Below are 12,343 nucleotides of genomic sequence, written 5' to 3' on the forward strand. Positions count from 1 at the left end.
AACTCAAGTGGGGACCTCATGGTGCCTGGGAGAGGTGCAATCTTGGCCCCACTGAAAAGGAGGGTGGAGGGGATGTCTCCAGGGAAGGGAGTCCTCTTCCCTGGCACCCCAGGTGAGCATCTGAAGTCCAGGATGGACTCACTGCTGGTCGGGTTCCTCAGCCAGCCTGCTCCCTCCCCTTCTCTACTTTGTAGCCCCCAAGCCCAGAGCATGTGAATTCAGATCGGGGGCAAGGGAGCCAGCTCTGTGGCCTGAAGCATTGATTTGCATGTGAGGCCGTGAGTCTGATCCCAAGTGCCACCTGCAGGCATCAAACTTGGTCCAGCAGCGGCACATGAGCGTGCCTCTCAGGTTTCCACCTGTAAAATGGATTGGCCAGAGAGGGGGGTTGCCAGAGCGATAATAGAGTGGGGAGGGAACTTGCCTTGCACATGGCTAACCGAGGGTCCATCCTGGCACCACCACTAGTTCCCCGAGCCCCACCAGGAGTGCTCCCTGAGCACAGTTGGGTATAGCCCCCAAACAGAAACCAGTAATGATGATGATGGTGATGAAATGGGTCGGCTGACCTGTGACCTGTGCTCATGCGATAAAATGCTTGGAACTGGCTGATGGTGCTGTGCCCACTTTTATTTACACTGATTACTGGGGGGCTCCCAAGCAGTGTTTGGGGAGTCCAGGGGCCCATGTGGGCTATTTTCTGTCAGCTGGGCTGCTGGTTCAGCACAAGACTCCCTTCGTCTCCCAGAGTGCTCAGGGGATCACTCTGGCCTGCACTTGGCCGAGTGCTGCTTGGGTCAGATCTCGGGGCCTCGGGCGTGCAAAGTGCTCACCAATATCAGCTCCGTTTCTTGTCTTTTCCTTTCTCGTCCTTTCTTCCTTCGTTTTCTCTTTCTTTTGCTTTCTTCCTTTCTCTTCCCCCCCTCTCTTCCTCTCATTTTTGCTTTCTAGCATCCTTCCTCTCCCTCTTTCACAATCAAAGCCAGACCCTCACGTACACAGGACGAAAGCCCAGTGCTGGGCCTGCTCTCACCACACTCCAGTTCTTGGAACGAATCATTTACACTGCCCTCCACTCCCTCACCTGCTGGAACGGCTGGAGTGTCAGGGAAGCCCGTCCCCCATCCCAGACCCAGGAGACCCCGCCTGACCCGCACCCGGCCCTCTCTGCTTCCCCCTAGTCCAGCTCCACTGTGGCCTTGTGGCCTTTCTGGCCCTGCTCATGAGGCTTCCCCCTCAGCCTGCATTGGGTTCTTCCTTCACCCGGTGAGGGGCCACTCCCAGCCACGCTCATCCCAGAGCTACAGGCCAGCTGGGAACTCGCAGGAGCCGCCAGGCTGTGTGGCGCTGGCTGTGTGCTGCGCCCTTTGAACATTCTCCTGAACCCCTGCTGGGTTTTCCTGTGTGCTATCCTTCTCCATCAAGTCCTGCCTCAGGAGCTGCCTCCACCAGGAAGGCCTACTAGGTCCCTCCAACTTGTGGTCATTAACAGATTTCTGCTTCCCTCCAATATGTGGGCTCCCACCTGACAGTGGTGAATCCCAGCCTGACCCCTCGGTCCCAGGCGCACAGAGGGGGCTGGCGTCCTCCCCTGACCTCCCCCAGGGTAGGGGCTTGGAGCGCAGGAGTGTCACTCGGAGGCAGGGCCTCGTGCCACAACCTCCCTTGCCCAGAGCAGTGAGTCCCGAGGCCAAAGCACTCAGTGGCAGTTCCATCAGCTCGGGGGAGCCACAGCCTCCAGGAGGCCCTGTTCGGCGCCCCAAGTGCCCTCACATCCTGTCGCCAGCCTCTGGCCTTCCTCCAGCCTGTTTGTGACCCCTGGGGATGTCGTGTCTGGCTCGCTCTGGCTCTCCGAGCTGAGGGTGCTTGGGGACCAGCGAGGAGTCTGGGTTTGCTGAGTCAAAGCCCGGCACTTCTCTGCACCCTTCAAGGCTCAGTGTCCCCCTCCCAGCTACCTTCCCTGCCTCCCTCACGCCTGTCCTCCCCCCCCCCACCCCCCCGCCGTCCCCGCACTAGGATGGGGGCATCCCCGTCCATCTTCCTTGGAGATGAGACGTCCCCGAAAGACAGCACTGAGGCCCTCTAGGGGTGCTAGCAAGACGCGAAGGGTGTGTTTCTTGCACGAACAAACGCGCAAATGCAGGAGGGCCTGGAGGCCAGGGTCCTGCGCTTGTCCTTAAATCCTCCCTAACCTCACTTGCCATACTTAGTGCGACTGTGGGGCCCGAATGATAGGACAGTGGGGAGGGCACTGGCCTTGCATGCCGTGAACCTGGGTTCAGTTCCTGGCGTTCCATAGGGTCCCTCAAGCACTGCCAGGAATAATTCCTAAGTGCAGAGCCAGGAGTGAGCCCTGAGCACCGCTGGGTGTAACCCCAAAACACATACAAAAATGTGTTTGGGGACTGAAGTAATAGTACAACGGGTAGGGCGTTTGCCTTGCACGCGGCCGACCCAGGTTCGATTCCCAGCATCCCATATGGTCCCCTGGGCACCACCAGGAGTAACTCCTGAGTGCAAAGCCTGGAGTAACTCCTATGCATCGCTGGGTGTGACCCCTCCAAAAAAAAGCTGAAAAAAAAATGTGTTTGCTAAGAGCCTGTGCATTCTGTGGACGCCAAGATGAGCTAACACACAGAACATGGGCGGGGCGGGGCACGGGGGGTGGGGTGGGGGGGCATTTGTGCCACACCTATCCCAGATGGGTAAAGTTGCCCCAGAGAGCCTGCACCTGGGCAGAGACCACAAGCATCTGGGGTCCCTCAAGCATCTGCCTGAAGGCTGAAGGTAAGTGAGCAGGGGGCTGGGGTGGGGCATGGGGGGCGGGACCTGGCCTAGACACGCCCACCCCTTCAACGCTCACAGGGCGGGGCGGGGCGGGGAGCAGGGGGGAGGGGTTCAGGATGCTGCGGGAAGGATGGCCCAGGGGAGAGGAAGTGAAGGCTGGATCGCTCAGAGGCACGTGGGCAGCCCGTTACACACCAGCCAGAGAGGAAGTCCTGTTCCACAGGCCGGACGAGGGGGGGCAGCGGCCGGACACGGACAAGGGAGGGCAGCGGCCCGACCTCTGCTCTGCTCGGCGGCAAGACCTCTGCATGACTCAGCGGCCGGACCTCTGCAGCACTCTCCTTGGGCTTTTCATACCCCCAAAGATGCGGAGCTAGCAGCCCAACCTTCTGGGGTTGCCTGTCAGGGACCCGGGGCTTGGCACCACCTATGAGCCTGGTGGCCAGACCCTGGCTCGAGATGGCTGTGGAATCCTCTCGTGCTGAGCCTATCTTTCGCCTCCTAGGGGCCCCTGCCCCATAGGCAGGTGCTCCCACGCACACCCTACTCCAGGCCTGGGCTCGCCAGACGATGCATCTCAAACACGCTTGCATTTTCTTAGCTCCAAAAACCTGGATCTGCTACAAAGGCTCTTGCCCCACTGCACATACCTGGCAAACTCCTACACACCCTTCAAAGTCCTTCCCAGAGACGACTTTCTTTTGCTTTGTTCAAACTCTGCCCTCAGGAGCTGGGAGAGTCTAGTTCTGTTAGGATCTATCTGGCTGTGAAGGGAGTTCTCAGAGGGAGGGGTTCAAATTGACTGGAGGAAAGCAGGAGCATAAGGCTTGTTGAAGGAATGAATGAATGAATGAACGAATGAGCAGACTAATGAGTGGATTAATGATTGAATTCGTGCGTGAACAAATGAATGAGTGAAGGATCGATCCCACAAATGAACGACTTAGTGAAAACATAAATGTCTGGGTGAAGAAAGGCTGGATAAACAAACATACGAGTGAGAAAATGATCACACAAGTGAATACATCCATGAATGAATGAATGCATGAGTATAGAAATGAATGTGCGAGAAGCGGGTAGGGCGTTTGCCTTGCACGCGGCCGACCCGGGTTCAATCCCCGGCATCCCATATGGTCCCCCAAGCACCGCCAGGAGTAATTCCTGAGTGCAAAGCCAGGAGTAACCCCTGAGCATCGCTGGCTGTGACCCAAAAAGCAAAAAAAAAAAAAAAAAAATGAATGTGCGAGAGGATGAGTGAACAAATGAACGAGTGGATGGATTAAGGATGGGTGCAAGAGAGAACTTGTGCATGGAGGAGTGAATGAAATAATGACTGAGTGAATGTGTGAATAAACGAATGCGTGAACAAACGAGGGTTTTAGAGAGTGGAGTGGACCAGTGAGTGAACTAATGGATTAAGGATGGGTGCAGAAGTAAACTTGTGCTTGAGCGAATAAACGAGCGAATGAGAGAATGATGGACTGTGTGAACGAATGAATGCGTGAAAGAAACGAATGCGTGAACCAATGAATGGGGAAGTGAATGAGTTCATCCGTGAGCAGAGGAATGAATGAGTGGGCGGAGCACTGGATGGGAGAACGCAAGGTCGCTCAGGAGCGCCCCCGCCGGGCACCCGCAGCCCCTTAGCCTCCCCGCCTGGAGGGGGCCGGCGCGCTGGGCGGGGCTTCCGGGCGGGGTCTCGGCGCTTCCGGTGCGGCCCCTTTAAGAGGCGTGGCCTGTAGGCCGGCAGGGCGGGCGAAGATGGCGGCTGCGGGGCCGGCTCGGGCCGCGGCGCTGCTGCTGGTGGTGGGCGGCGAGTGCGGCTGCCCCGAGCTGCTGACCTACGTGCTCGGGGAGCTCGAGCGAGGTGGGCGGCGGGCCGGGGTCCCGGGCTCGTGCACTGCGGGGAGGACGGGCCGGCGGTGAGCGCGGCCGAGGCCGTGGGAGCCCCCGGGGCGGGGTGCAGAGCCGCGGGCGGGCGGGGCGGGGCCACTCGGGGTCCGGGCCGGGGAGAGGGGCGCCGCGGGGCCCCCTTTCTCCTCATTGAGGGTGCAGGCGCTAATTGGGGCGTGGGCGGCGCGGCCTGCCCGCGGGCTTTGGCAGCGCTTGAGGTGACTCACGGGTGCACCTGTCAGCTCACCTGGCAGCGGCTGGGCACGATGTGGGGGGGCGGGGGGCGTGGTGCGCCCCGCGCGCAGCGGGGTTGGGGGGCCCTCGGCTGGGCACAGCGTCCTGGGGCGTGGGAGTGCCTGCAGGTGGGGAGGGTTGGCTGCGGCCCCCATCAGGGTGCCACAGGGCCCGGTATGGGCAGTTGCGAGCTGCCCCGTGTTGGGATGTCCAGGGGACCTGGCTGGAGAAGGGGCTGGTGGAGCCTTAAAGCAGGGCAGGGCAGGACAGCACCACGAGGCCCAGACGGCCCGTTTGCATGGGGAGCCTGCTGACCTCCCCACCCGGGACCCCACCCCTCTTTACCCCCCCCTCCCCCATCCCCAGGCATCCGGTCTTGGGAGCTGGATGCGGCTGTGTGCAGCCTGGACGAGCAGCTCCGAGCCTTCGCCGCGCGGCACTCCGCCACCTTCTCCAGCATTGTCAGAGGTGAGTGCAGCGTCCTAGGCACGGCAGGGGAGGGGAAGGTGGAGGCTACGGTGGGTCTGGGGGTGATGAGAGTGGGGCCCGGAGTAGGGCCAGGCAATCCCCAAGACCCCAACAGCTCTGAGTCATGTCCCGGCAGCCCAGCCAGGGAAGGAAGCATCCGTCACCTCATTGTCCCCATGGCTCCCTCTGCTTCCTGCCTCCCTGCCTGTCCAGGGGCTGGACGTCCCACCCACGTGACCCTAGTGACAGCTGAGCGGGGCGTCCATGGCCCAGTCCACATCCATGAGGAGGGATGAGCGGCCAGAAGGGTGTTGGGTGCAGGTACGGGCCCAGCTCAGCCCTGTGCTGCCCCCACCCCTGGCTCCATCCTACCCCTTGTCTGTTATCCCTGGGTCCCTTGCCGGGCTGGACACCGCTCATTCACCGTCCTCATTTCCCCTAGGCCAGCGGAGCCTGCACCACCGCGGAGACACCCTGGAGACCCTGGTTCTCCTGAACCCATCAGACAAGTCGCTGTGTGATGAGGTAGGGCACAGCTGCCCTCACTGTGTCTGCCAGCACCTTAGCATGGCTTATCCCGGTCTAGAATATTCCCATGAGGAGTACCAGTCTGAAATCCCCTCCCTGCCACCTTGCATCTTGTGGCCTTAAGGCTGGGGTCCTGAGAGGTACTTGCAGAGCCCAGAAATGGCTTGGGGGGCTTCCAGGAGGAGGGGGCGCCGAGCTGAGTTTTGTAGGATGCGCTGGAGTTTCTTGGAGGGATGCCCCAGGCTGCTCTCCCACTTCTAGGGATGGAGGGACAGGGTGATGGGCTTAGGACCCCCTCCACGAGGGAATGCCGAAGATGTCTCTCCCTTCCCCGCCCGCAGCTCCGGACCCTGCTGCTGGACCCAGCTCCTCACAAGCTGCTGGTGCTGGCCGGGCCCTGCCTGGAGCAGACTGGGGAGCTGGTCCTGCAGTCAGGGTGCTTCTCGCCCCGCCACTTCCTGCAGGTCCTGGGAGACCAAGAGGTGAGCAGTGATCTTCCATGCTGCTGGGTACTCGGGAGGGTGTAGTGGAACCTTCCAGACCCTCCACGGCCCCTGAATGCATGGCCCTAGAGCACGTGCCCCACCCTGCTGTCCCTGGGCCTCCTGTGCACGCAGCCTTAGAGTATGCCCCCCACCCCGCAGATCCAGGACCTCCTGACCTCGACCCCGATACCCGCCAAGCCGGCCCAGCTGACCATCGCATGCCCGGAGCTTGGGGACTGGGCCCAGCTAGCGGCTGAGGTACCAGCGCTGCATGGCCGACTGCGACTGCGGTTGAACCCACCGGGGCGGCTGCCAGCGGGCGCAGGGCTGCGCGAGCTCCTGCAGGCAGTGGCCGAGTCGCTGGAGCCACCATCGCCCTTTGAGCTGCTGGAGCCTCCTGCCTCTGTGGGCTTCCTGCGACTGGCGAGGCCCTGCTGCTACGTGTTCCCCGGGGGCCTGGGCGACGCTGCCTTCTTCGCTGTCAACGGCTTCACCGTGCTGGTTAACGGCGGGTCCAACCCCAAGTCCAGCTTCTGGAAGCTGGTGCGCCACCTGGACCGCGTGGACGCCGTGCTGGTGACGCATGCGGGCGCCGACAGTCTGCCCGGCCTCAACAGCCTGCTGCAGCGCAAGCTGGCCGAGCGCGAGGAGGCGGCGGCCGCCGCGGGGGAAGCCGGGGCGGCCCCCGATGAGCGTCTGCGCCGCCTCATCTCGCCCGCGCTCGGTGTAGTCTTCCTGAACGCGCGTGCGGCCGCCACGTCGCGCCTGCTGCGAGGCCCTGACGACGCGCGCCTGGCGCTCAGCCTGCTGGACCGCCTGGGCTTGGCGCCGCTGTCCCTGAGCCGGGGCTCCACCGAGCCCGCGCCCACCGTGCTCTTCCAGAAGCTGGGCGTGGGCCGCCTGGACATGTACGTGCTGCACCCGCCGGGTGCCGCCAGCACCGCCCGCGGGCCCGCGGTTCCCCCCGCCACCGCCTCCGCCGTCTGCGCACTGCTCGTGTGGCACCCGGCTGGCCCCGCCGACAAGGTGGTGCGGGTGCTGTTCCCTGGCTGCACCCCGCCCGCGCGCCTGCTGGACGGCCTGCTGGGCCTGCAGCACCTGGGATTCCTGCGGGAGCCCGTGGTCACTCCGCAGGACCTGGCAGCGCCCCGGCGCGCAGAGAGCCGGGAGAGCCTGGGCTCTCGGGACGGAGCACCCCGGAGGGAGCCCCGCACCGCCCCCGCATCCGCCCGGCCGGCCCCGGAGCGCGCCGGGCTGTCCCGCAAAGAAGCGCCGCGTGCTGAGCCCGCTCGCCGAGTGGCTGAGAGGGAGGCCCGGGCACCCCGAGAGGCGAAGAAGGACCCCAGGCCGGGCTCCCTGCGGTCCCAGCCTGCCGCCTCAGACCCGCGCCCCGCGAAGAAGGCCGGACTCCCCGCAGCCCCCAAGGCTCGCCGAGCTGCCGGTGCCCTGCGCCCTGGGGTGCCCCCCGTGGAGAATGGCCCCCGCAGTCCCCCGAGCGTGCCAGGCACAGGGGCTGTCCCCATGATGGAGGAGGTTGGGGGCGCCAGGGAGCCCCCATGCACGGATGGACCTAATTCCCAGATTGCGCGCGAGCCCTCGCTGAACCTCCCTCTGGGCCCATGCACCCCACGGCCGCGCACCCCGTCGCCCGCCGGTGCCCCCCAAGGCCCGGCCGAGAGCAGTGGCCGCCTGTCACTCAGCCCCACGGTGACCACTCCCTCGCTGCCCGCCGAGGTGGGCTCCCCTCACTCCACCGAGGTGGACGAGTCGCTGTCCGTTTCCTTTGAGCAGGCACTGCCGCCCGCCGCCGACGCAGGGCTCAGCCTCCCGCTGCGCGTCGCCCGGGCGCAACGCTCAGCGTCCCCCCATGACGTAGACCTGTGCTTGGTGTCCCCTTGCGAGTTCCAGCATCGCCGGGCTCTTGCCCTGGCGCCCGCCTCCCCTGGTAGCTCGGACGGCAGCAGCGCCCGCTCGCAGGAGCGTGCGTGCGCCCCGGGGCCAGAGGAGACGCCCCCCAGCTCCGTGAGCGAGTCGCTCCCCACCTTGTCCGACTCTGACCCGCTGCCCGCCCCGGGCCCTGCCGACTCTGACGACGACACTGAGGGCTTCGCCGTACCCTGCCGTGACCCACTGCCGGACCCCCTGAAGTTCCCCCCGCCACTGCCCACCCCGCCCAGCATCTGCATGGTGGACCCTGAGATGCTGACCCTCCAGCCCACCAGTGTGCCAGAAGGGCGCAGCCGCAAGTCCCAGGCGCGTCCTCACTTGGGCTTGGCCGCCCCCAAAGCCGCTCCAGTGACCGCAGCCAAAACCAAGGGGCCATCAGGCACTGAGCGAGGCAGCCGGCCCCTGAGCAGCCGGAGTGAGTCCAGTACCCAGACTGGCCGGGTACCCCTGTCCAGGAAGGCCTCTGTCCCCAAGACAACCCCCCGGGGCCCTGCTGGTGAGTAACTGGGGGCTTGGGGTCCCCTGTGCATGTGGGCTAGGCTAGAAATGTAGCCAGGCTGTGTGCCTGGTGCTCACACCAGGGCCGCAGAGGACAGGGCAGGGAATGCTGGTGGCCACTGCCTCAGGCCCTTTGTCCAGGCTACCAGGAGCCGCCCCCATCCTGAGGCACAGAGGACAGCGCATTTGGCCTCAGGACATGGTGGGGACAGCAGCCACTTCCCCCTGGGAGTGGGGAGGGGGCTCTGCTGCAGCACCTCCCAGACCTTCCAGAACCTTCCCTCTCCTGGGGCTCAGTCCCTGCACCCTGAGTCCTGCCTGGCCTCCTTTTCGGAGCCCCTGGATATGTGTCCTGCAGGCCTGTTCCACCCAGTGTCACTCAGGCCCCTTCCCCGGGGACTGGTATCCTCTGCATGCGTCTGTCCTGGTACCCAGGCTGGCTGCTGGCCCAGTGTTTTGGCCCCCAGGACCAGAGGCCTGCTGACTTCAGAGTTGATTTTTGTTTTTGGGCTACACCCAGCCATGCTCAGGGCTTACTCCTGGCTCTGTGCTCAGGAATCAGATGGGGTAAGCCAGTGCCCTTTCCGCTGTCCTGTCACTCAGGCATGGTTGAATTCTTCATTGTCCTAGGGGTCTGCCGGGCAGTACTGGGACCCCTGGCTACAGGGACCTCGCTACATGCCCGTCAGCCCTCCTGGGGGCTGGAGCCTTGAGGCTGCTGGGCCGAGGCCTGGGGCTGCATTTCCCGACACTCGCCCTTCCACATTGTGCCTTCTCTCACCTACTTGGGGGCAGCCCCTCCCTGACCCTCCCACTGTGTCCCCGCGCCCCTCTGTGGGATCATGAGCCTTCCCAGCGGTCACACACAACTCTTTCTGTTCCTTCCTGGCAGCAGCGTCCCTGTGGGCGGACGGGTGGGCCGGAGCAGCTTCTGCAGGCTCCCGTGGACCCTTGGGTCAGCTGGGTGGCGGCTCCTGGGAGGCTGGGCTCCCTCACCTCCTGGCTTCTGCTGGAAGGACCATGAATGGGGGCACCCATTGGTCCTCTGCAGGCTGTCCGGTTCTGCACCTGCTCCCTGTAGAGGAGGCGGGGTGCCCCGTGGGTGCTCTTGGAGCTTTGCCCCCACCCCCAGGTTCCACACAGGCATCAGCCAGGGTTGCGGGGGAAGGGGGCTTGTGTCCCAGAGTTCTTCACCCCGTCAGCCGCCTCTGGGATGCCCATGTCCATACCTTGGCTGAGTGCCTTCTTTCTCGGGTGTCTGTCTGCGGCCATTGTGACCGCATAGTTTGATTTGGGGGTCACTCCCTGCAGAGCTCTGGAGGCTGGCCCCCAGGTCCTGCGTGCACAGTGCCCTCTGCTGTGAGGCTTGTCTGCCCTTCCCCGCCCTCGAGGCGCAGTGCCAGCCGTCACCTCCACAGGCAGCCGCATCCCGTGCCAGCCTTGGACCCCCCCACCCTCACCAAATGACAGACCACTTTGTGCCTTTCCTCTGGCCTTGGGGGTCTGTGGGCCCAGGTCTCCCAGGCACTGAGCCAGTCAGCGCTCACCGAACTAGTGGCCCTGGGTGGGGAGGTCCTGGCTCAGCAGAGAGCTGGGAGCTGGGTCTCAGCCCCTGTGTGTCCCGGGAGCTCCCTGCCCACGTGTCCCTCTTGCCCACAGGACCCGCCAGCAGCCGTTCCAGTGGTTCTTCGGGCCCCCCAGGCTGCCCCATCTACCTGGACCTGGCCTACCTGCCTGGTGGGGGCAGCGCTCACCTGCTGGACGAGGAATTTTTTCGGCGTGTGCGCGCACTCTGCTACGTCATCAGTGGCCAGGACCAGCGGCGCGAAGAGGGGCTGCGAGCCGTGCTGGATGCACTGCTGGCGGCCAAGCAGCAGTGGGAGCGCGACCTGAAGGTGAGCTCAGACCCCGCCCCCCCGCTGCAAGCCCAGCCCCGGGATCGTCTCCCCACACACCACCTAGGGCTCCTCCTGCTTCAGGCCCTCGACTCTGGAGATTGGGTGTCAGGGTGGGGTCCCACGGTCTGACTTGCGGAGATGGTGGGGGGGCTGGAATCCATTGGGGGGCTTCGGTCTAGGTCCCCCTCACTGCCGCCCTCGGCCGCTCCAGGTCACCCTGATCCCCACCTTCGACTCCGTGGCCATGCACGAATGGTACGAAGAGACGCACGCGCGGCACTCGGCGCTGGGCATCACAGTCCTGGGCAGCAACAGCACTGTGTCCATGCAGGATGAGGCCTTCCCTGCCTGCAAGGTGGAGTTCTAGCCCCGAGCGCGGAATAAACCTGCTGAGCACCTCGTTTCTGCTGTGCGTGCAAGTGAGGGGCAGCCACGGCCCAGTGTGTCAGGGAGACAGTGGATGGTATGGGAGGGGGAGCAGGCTGTGGCCCCAGACCCCCGAGTGGGGAGAGGCACAGGGACCCCCCAGGACCTACCCAGTGGTCCGTGCTGCCCCGCCCAGGAAAGGGGCACTCACTGAGCTGGGGGCAAGCACAGAGAACAGAACCCTCCTGCCCCAGCCACGGAGCTGGAAGCAGCACCCAGCCGGCAGGACAGCTCTGGATGCAGGAAAGGAAACAGACTGGAGAAGGGGGGCAAGCTCATGACCTCCACCCCAACACAGCACAGGGTGCCCCAAGCCCCTCTGTGATCCCTGAGCACTGCTGGGTATGGCTCCGACACTAGGAAATAAAAATCACTGCAGTGGACACAGACGTGTCAGCCGCTGCGGCCCAGCCATTGGAGATTCGCACCTGTGGGTGCTGCTTCTCCAAGGAGCCCCTGGCCGGGCCTGCAAGTCCTGCCCTCAGCGCCTCCCCGACCCTGGGCCTCCCTTGTGCCAGAGAGGGCACTTCTCGCTTGCACCCCACACAGCCCAGCCACTCGGTATCTCCATGCTTGCAGCCCTGGGATCCTCCAGGGGCCTTTCATACCCCTCTGGTGCGCATGGAGCACGCCTGCCCACAGGCGCCCCACCTCTCCTGTCTCCCCTGTCTCTTTCGTGTCTGTCTATCCTGCTCTACCCCACACCAGGGAGAGGGTGCCACAGGCAGCTGTGCTCTCAGCTCACCTCACCCCCTCCTGGGAAGCCCCCAACACTGGGCACCGCAGTGCAGTCCTACCCCAGATTCAAGTGTGGGCCCTAGGGAGCCGGAAGCAGGCCCCATGGGCGGGCCCAGGAGGAGGAACTCCACCTGGGGGGGTGGGGTGGGCGCTAGGGCTTCCCCTTCCAGCCCCAAGTTCTGCGGTCTGAACTGGGGGGGTCGCCTGAGCTTCCCTGGATGGGACAGAGGGGTGATGAGTCCAGGAGGATCCCTGTCACCCCCTTTCCTTTCAGCCTACCAGCTCTGTGCTGTTCTCTCAGCCCACCAGCAGCTCTGGGGGCAGAGACCCTACGCAGCTGCACTACCATGACGTGTCTGTCCCCTGGTGCCCAGCCCCCATCTCAGATTCCCCCAGGCACCCTTGGGTGTGGTAGTCACCCTCAGCTTCCTTACCACCTGC

The 12,343-nt window shown here is 64.1% G+C and overlaps 1 protein-coding gene across 1 annotated transcript; it reads left to right on the plus strand.

Moving 5' to 3' along the window:
• Positions 1-4,516: 4,516 nt before the first annotated feature.
• On the plus strand, positions 4,517-11,139 carry MAP1S (microtubule associated protein 1S). The gene is made up of 7 exons (XM_004616657.2): positions 4,517-4,654; positions 5,281-5,382; positions 5,825-5,907; positions 6,252-6,392; positions 6,555-8,838; positions 10,500-10,735; positions 10,950-11,139. The coding sequence occupies exons 1-7, from the start codon at positions 4,549-4,551 to the stop codon at positions 11,103-11,105; spliced, it is 3,108 nt and encodes a 1,035-aa protein (XP_004616714.1). The 5' UTR covers positions 4,517-4,548; the 3' UTR covers positions 11,106-11,139.
• Positions 11,140-12,343: the final 1,204 nt, after the last annotated feature.

Source organism: Sorex araneus, chromosome 2, assembly GCF_027595985.1.
Source record: "Sorex araneus isolate mSorAra2 chromosome 2, mSorAra2.pri, whole genome shotgun sequence".
Classification (NCBI taxonomy): domain Eukaryota; kingdom Metazoa; phylum Chordata; class Mammalia; order Eulipotyphla; family Soricidae; genus Sorex; species Sorex araneus.

What these genes read in the sequence shown, in the direction of transcription:
- MAP1S (XM_004616657.2), top strand. Translation starts at nt 4,549, where the DNA reads ATGGCGGCTGCGGGGCCGGCTCGGGCCGCGGCGCTGCTGCTGGTGGTG. An exon ending in AGGTCCTGGGAGACCAAGAG is followed by an intron (nt 6,393 to 6,554) that starts GTGAGCAGTGAT and finishes CCCACCCCGCAG; the next exon opens with ATCCAGGACCTCCTGACCTC. An exon ending in AGTGGGAGCGCGACCTGAAG is followed by an intron (nt 10,736 to 10,949) that starts GTGAGCTCAGAC and finishes CGGCCGCTCCAG; the next exon opens with GTCACCCTGATCCCCACCTT.